Source organism: Manihot esculenta, chromosome 6, assembly GCF_001659605.2.
Source record: "Manihot esculenta cultivar AM560-2 chromosome 6, M.esculenta_v8, whole genome shotgun sequence".
Lineage (NCBI taxonomy): Eukaryota > Viridiplantae > Streptophyta > Magnoliopsida > Malpighiales > Euphorbiaceae > Manihot > Manihot esculenta.
Window position 1 is genome coordinate 23,647,171 of NC_035166.2, and position 5,827 is coordinate 23,652,997.

The 5,827-nt window shown below is 28.9% G+C and overlaps 1 protein-coding gene across 1 annotated transcript; it reads right to left on the reverse strand.

Annotated features, from left to right (window-relative positions):
- Positions 1–3,309: 3,309 nt before the first annotated feature.
- LOC110618009 (transcription factor bHLH162) lies at positions 3,310–4,837 on the reverse strand. Its single transcript, XM_021761001.2, has 3 exons — positions 4,410–4,837; positions 3,638–3,973; positions 3,310–3,538 (listed from the first exon to the last, which is right to left on the reverse strand). The coding sequence occupies exons 1-3, from the start codon at positions 4,539–4,541 to the stop codon at positions 3,443–3,445; spliced, it is 564 nt and encodes a 187-aa protein (XP_021616693.1). The 5' UTR covers positions 4,542–4,837; the 3' UTR covers positions 3,310–3,442.
- Positions 4,838–5,827: the final 990 nt, after the last annotated feature.

The following is a 5,827-nucleotide window of genomic DNA, read 5'->3' on the forward strand; positions in this document are numbered from 1 at the left end:
CAGTTCAAGCCTGTGGAGGGTTTCGTGAAATTTCAGTCACCTGGGAAGGAATGATGCTGTGAAATGTGTTGATGATGTTTGGTTTTGAGCTGAGATGGTGATTTTCTTTGATTTGGCAACATCCCATTTGCCGAAATTGGATATAATTTTAATTTTAATAATTATGCATAATATTTATTTTTTCTTAATCATGATTAATTTTACATAGTCAAAGCTCTATGCTACACAGTGCATCCATCCTAATCTCACATTTCCAATTAAAAGACTTCCTTACTCAGTCTGCTATTGTAAATTAATTTCATAAATTTTGATAATAAATATTCCTTGTGATAATAATTATATAAGTTTCTCATGACTTTTACGTGGGAATTGAAGTGAGGGAATTTCATGTTCTTAAGGTGCTTATCAAAATTCAAAATTGTTATTATTTGCAAGGATTTCTTGATTAGTTAGGTTAAAGGCATTTCACAAGAAACTACAATTGTACTGGTTTTGTTCCTCAAGAATAAGGAGATAATTTCAAAAGATGGTTGGTTTCATCACGACCAAAGTCATTTTGAAATTTGTGTTTTCAGAGTCACGAGGGTTGATTCTTGATTGAGAACATGTTCCTGATTGATGCAATTTCTTCCTTTCTTTCTTTCTTTTTTATTCTTAATTATGACATCCATTATGATGATTTGAGATTCAGAAAATAGGGTTCTATAATGGTTCTGTAAAACTCTGAAAAAAGTTTAGACCTAAAGGAGAGTATTTCTCATTTATATGTTTCATTTTGTCCGCTAGTGACGTATTAACAAAACGTATATCATTGGTCCACTTGTCCCTGCTACGTTGATACGGACGTATAAGAGAATCAGATATCTGCTCCATGCGTAACGGCCTTTTTATTTTCTCTGTGCGCGTATAAATGGGCCCACAAGGCAGGTGAATAAATCTTCCTCCTAGTTTCGGGCTGGGCCGGAAGATAAGAACAAAATGAGACCCAAAGGGGATCGGCCTGAGGAGTAGTGAAGGCTGGGCCGACCTAATTGAGAAATTCGGAGGGGGCCTGATATCGAGAATCAAATGAGCCTGACCCGTCAATGCAAAGGATGTGTGGGTTTTGAATGATGGACCCTTACCGCGGACTTGACTCTTGACCGGAATGGAGAAACTCAGCGGTCATCACATTAATTAATTAATTTTTTGTTATAAGCTTCTCTTTAAAATAAAAAATTTTCTTTTTTTTAAAAAAAAAAAAAAGCAATTGGTATATCTTTATGGGCCCGTGAATAATGAAGAACCTTCTTTTGATTTTGTGGGGCTATACGAAATAATCTCCACATACACTATAGATATATTTGAACTAACTTCACTTTAAAAAAATTATATTAAGATCATATTATTTTTTGCATTAATTTTTTTATTTTTGTTAAAACGATTTTTTAAATTAAATTATTATACAAATTTAGCTCTCAGACATTTTGAATGAAGATTTTTATCGAAATTTTTATTAAAATTTATGCGTTGAGTGATATTTTACATTCAATAAATATATAATTCCACCAAGAATATACAAAGATATTAAGGCCAATGAGTGCTCATCCGTTTGATAAATTTAGAGTTTCCTCCATATTTTCTCATCATTTAAATTCCGGGAAAGAGCATGGCCAACGCCAATGGATCCCATGAAACTTTTAAATTTTATAAAAATTTTATTTGTTTTATGATTTAATTAATAAAAAATAAATTATTTTAATAAAAAAATAAATTATTTTGATAAAAATAACTTTTTATCTTAAAAATACAGTAATTTTTTATATTTTACTATTTTTATTAAGATATTTATATATTAATTTGTTAATATATTTTATTTTTAAAAATAAGTTATATATTATTGGAGAGTGAAAAATAAATTATTTTTATTAACTAAAATTTTTAAATTTTAAAAAATATTTTACATAAAATAAACGAAACTTTAAATTTAAATCAACAACGTCGAACCGGCCGGTAGAAGGCAAATATCAGGATGCACTAGTCAAAGCCCGTCCTCTTCCTTGATCGTCACGGCCTACATCTTCACTGCCTAGGCGCTTGTTTTGAAAAAAAAACATTAACAAACTAACGCGTTTGGATTCTTCTTCTCAAAGTAATTTCTCTTTTGCTGACTTTTGACCAGTCTGCACTTCTACTTTGCATATGTTCTTAATTATAGCATAAGTGTAGAGCTATATTTGAAAATTTTACTATTTAATTTTTAGTTATTTTTATTATTAATAATTTAGTTTGTGTATTTTAAAAAATATATTAAAATATTTTTTTATCAATAAAATATTTTTTTTATTAAAAATAAATAAATAATAATTAAAAAAAATTTTAAAATTCAATTTTACTTTTATTAAAATTCAATGAAAGAAAAAATTTAATCTCTGAATATTTATATTATTAATAAGTCAGTTCCTATATTTTTAAAAATTTATTAAAACGTCCTTTTTTTTATTAAAAATAAATAAAAATAAAAGATAAAATTTTTAAAACTCAATTTTACTCTTAAATAAAATATTTTATTTAGTCTCTAAATATTATTATTATTAATAAATCAGTTCCTGTATTTTCATAAATCTATTAAAATTTTCTTATTCTTTTTAAATCTATTAAAATATTTTTTTTCGTTAACAACATAGTCCTATTTCTTAAAAAAAATAATTTGATTTTTTACTATATTTTTAACGATAGAAATAGATAGAAATACTATTTTATTAACGGAAAACAAAATAAGTATAACAGCAGAAATAAAGAGAAATACTATTTTATTAATATAGAAAAAAATATAAAAAAAAATTAATAGATTTTTAAAAATATAAAAATCGATTTGTTAATAATAATAATAATACCAATAACTAAATAATAAATTTTTTTTGATGGCAGAATTATATCGGAGAATTTCCCAACATTTACATAAGATTAATAATAACTTTAATAAATAAATTTTAAATTTATTATTAATTATCTCTTTCTATTATAAATAATTGAATTTAGTTAAATACTATGGAAAGAGAGTTATTTATTCACACATTAAAAAATGTTACATCATTAATTATCAAATAATTGTTCAAATTAAGAAGAATGATACACATTTAAATTTACGTCTTTAAAAACAATTTAGGATATGTTGAAAAATATCATACGAATCAAAATATAAGAGATTGATTTTTTATTTTTTAAATCAAACTAAAGAAGATGTTCATGTAAGAATTAACCCATTAAGAATCAAGGGAACATGATTTGCCAATTAACACACATAAAATTATGTAGGGAAGATTTTTGTATTTCTAAATATATATTTATTAATAGAGGAATGTTCGACATTTACAAGATTATCTATTAGCTAGCTAGTACTTGAGGCAGCTGGGCTGATTTAATGCCCACACTTCAGAACAGGTGAAAAAATTTTGACACTTCAATGAGATCCTGAAAGCTCAGCATTCCAGCAAATCAGTTCCTGCAATCTATGGCACGCTCTTGAAGTATCCACACCAACTCTAGAGAATTTTACCTAAAAGATAAGGTTACCAAATAAAATTCCATTCACTTTCAGTCTGCTTAATTATATATCAAAGTTCAGACTTTTTAAGTTGGATTCATGGGTAATCACCTGAGCATGGATTGAGTGGAAGACCTTATCACCCACTGTTGAAAAGCTGGCGCTTACAACTTCAGCTCCTTCTTCCTCGAGAATGGTGATAACTTCATATAAAGTGAAGTTCTTGTTCAACCCACTAATTACAGCTACTTCTATGCTTGAACCCATGTCTCGAAGTTTAATCACTGGTAATCTCAAACCCATCATTGTTGCATCCATGGGGTTATTATTAGCTCCCAAGGATCTCATTGCTTGTTCCTTTATCTTCTTTAATTCATCTATTCTTTCTGTCAGGTGCTTTATGTAGGCCGCAGCATGGTCTAGTTGATCTTGCTGAGATAGCAACTCCTGCAGCAACTCCACAGTTATAATAATTAAACTTTGATATTATCAGTTAATTTAGCTAGGCGGAGTTGTGGCTACCATAGTGAGGGCATTAAAATTCTGTTTGGATAGCTAGCAGCAAATTCCTATTCAACAGTAAATTTGAAAGTACAGATCCATGTGATAAAGCAATCTATTTCTTTTCACAACTATAGTATCCGAGGGACTGGACCACAAGAGAAAAAGCCGAGAGAAAATATTAGAAAAGATTAGGCACAGATGAATGGTGGTCTTGAATCGAAAAATCAACATTTATCTCCCCTCATCGGCCGCTAGCTAATAATTTTGATCTGTGATGCCAAGAGTTTTTCTTCTGATATTCTCCAGAAATAATTATGATTTCGGTAATAATAACATGGTAGATACCTTCAGAAGCTGATTAACTAAATGTTTAATTTACCTTAGAATGTTTGAAGCGATGAGAAGGAATGAGAGAAGCAAGCTTGAAGCATAAACCCTTCATGTGAATTCTGCGATTTCTCTCGACGGTCTTTCGATCAAGCTTCGGTGACTCACTGTTGCCTTTCTTCATCTCTCTCTGCTGTCAGAAAGGCTTAAGTTTCTTGGTTCTCTCTCTATATATATGTATAACCAACAAAACGAACAATATAACAAAGAATGACTTGAGACAAGAAGGAAGGTAGTAAGAGAGAGCGAGATTGAGCAAAACACTTATGAAATTACTCAAGAGACTTATACGCAGATGTCAATTTATAGCTAAAGGGCAAGAAATGGTTACTGTGTATTGTTCCATTATTCATAATAAAGAGATGGGGATTAAAAATTATCAAAATAAATTTTTACAAATAACTGAATTTTTTCTTCATTCCAGTTATCAATAAAGGGGTTGGATTTGGAAGTTGATGAAGATCTTTCAACTGACATATTTATTATGTGGGCTTATTTTATATTTATTACCATCTAGAAATAAGTAGAAAAGCAGAGACAGGCAATAAGACTGGTTGACCTCCGACCATTTGATGCTGCCAATGAAACAGTACTCAACACCGCATTTTCACCGCCTAAAATCTGCCCCTGCACTTCTGTATCTTAAACCCCATTAGCACTAGTTAGTTTTGGTCCTTCTTGTATACGGTTGGATTTAAATTATGAATCAAATTGAAATTAAACCGATTTGTTCAGTTCCAATTTCTGATCAAATTGAAACTGTTAATTAGCGGGTTGATCCTAATTCCTTCTTTTTTTAAAAAAATAATCATGTAGTATAAATCTAAATTTTATAAATTAATTTATGCATTTTAATGTGTAAAATCTTAATATTTTTAATTTTTATTCAAATTTAATCGTAATTGAAATCGAACGAAAATTGTTTTTATATTGTAATTGTTTTCCAATCAGAATTTATATTTTGAATTGAAATAAATTTAAATAGTAATTATTTCAAATAAAAATTCTTATAAATCAACAGTATATCAACTCGAAATGAGATCAAAATCAGCTCGTGGCAGAACCTAATTAGACACTAACCAATTAAGAAATGTCAATATGATTTAACATTATAACATGTTGTTTTTGAATCATAGTCAAGTTCGTTAAAATTGTCCATATTTATTTTGTTGAACATCTATGCGCCAGATCTGCAGCAAGTCAAAACAAAGAAATCTTCTACCAAGTAACATGTTTGCGCTAGGGCTGAGCGTAAATCGGTTTAAATTGAAAAATCAAATCGAACTGATCGATTTCGGTTTAATGATTCGGTTAATCGGAAAGTTCGGTTCAGTTCGATTAATATTTTTCAACATATTTGATTTTTGGTTCGGTTCAGTTTAAACGTGTTAAATAACTGAAAAATCGAAA

What these genes read in the sequence shown, in the direction of transcription:
- LOC110618009 (XM_021761001.2), bottom strand. Translation starts at nt 4,541, where the DNA reads ATGAAGAAAGGCAACAGTGAGTCACCGAAGCTTGATCGAAAGACCGTC. An exon ending in ATCGCTTCAAACATTCTAAG is followed by an intron (nt 3,974 to 4,409) that starts GTAAATTAAACA and finishes GAGTTGCTGCAG; the next exon opens with GAGTTGCTATCTCAGCAAGA. An exon ending in TCCACTCAATCCATGCTCAG is followed by an intron (nt 3,539 to 3,637) that starts GTGATTACCCAT and finishes CTTATCTTTTAG; the next exon opens with GTAAAATTCTCTAGAGTTGG.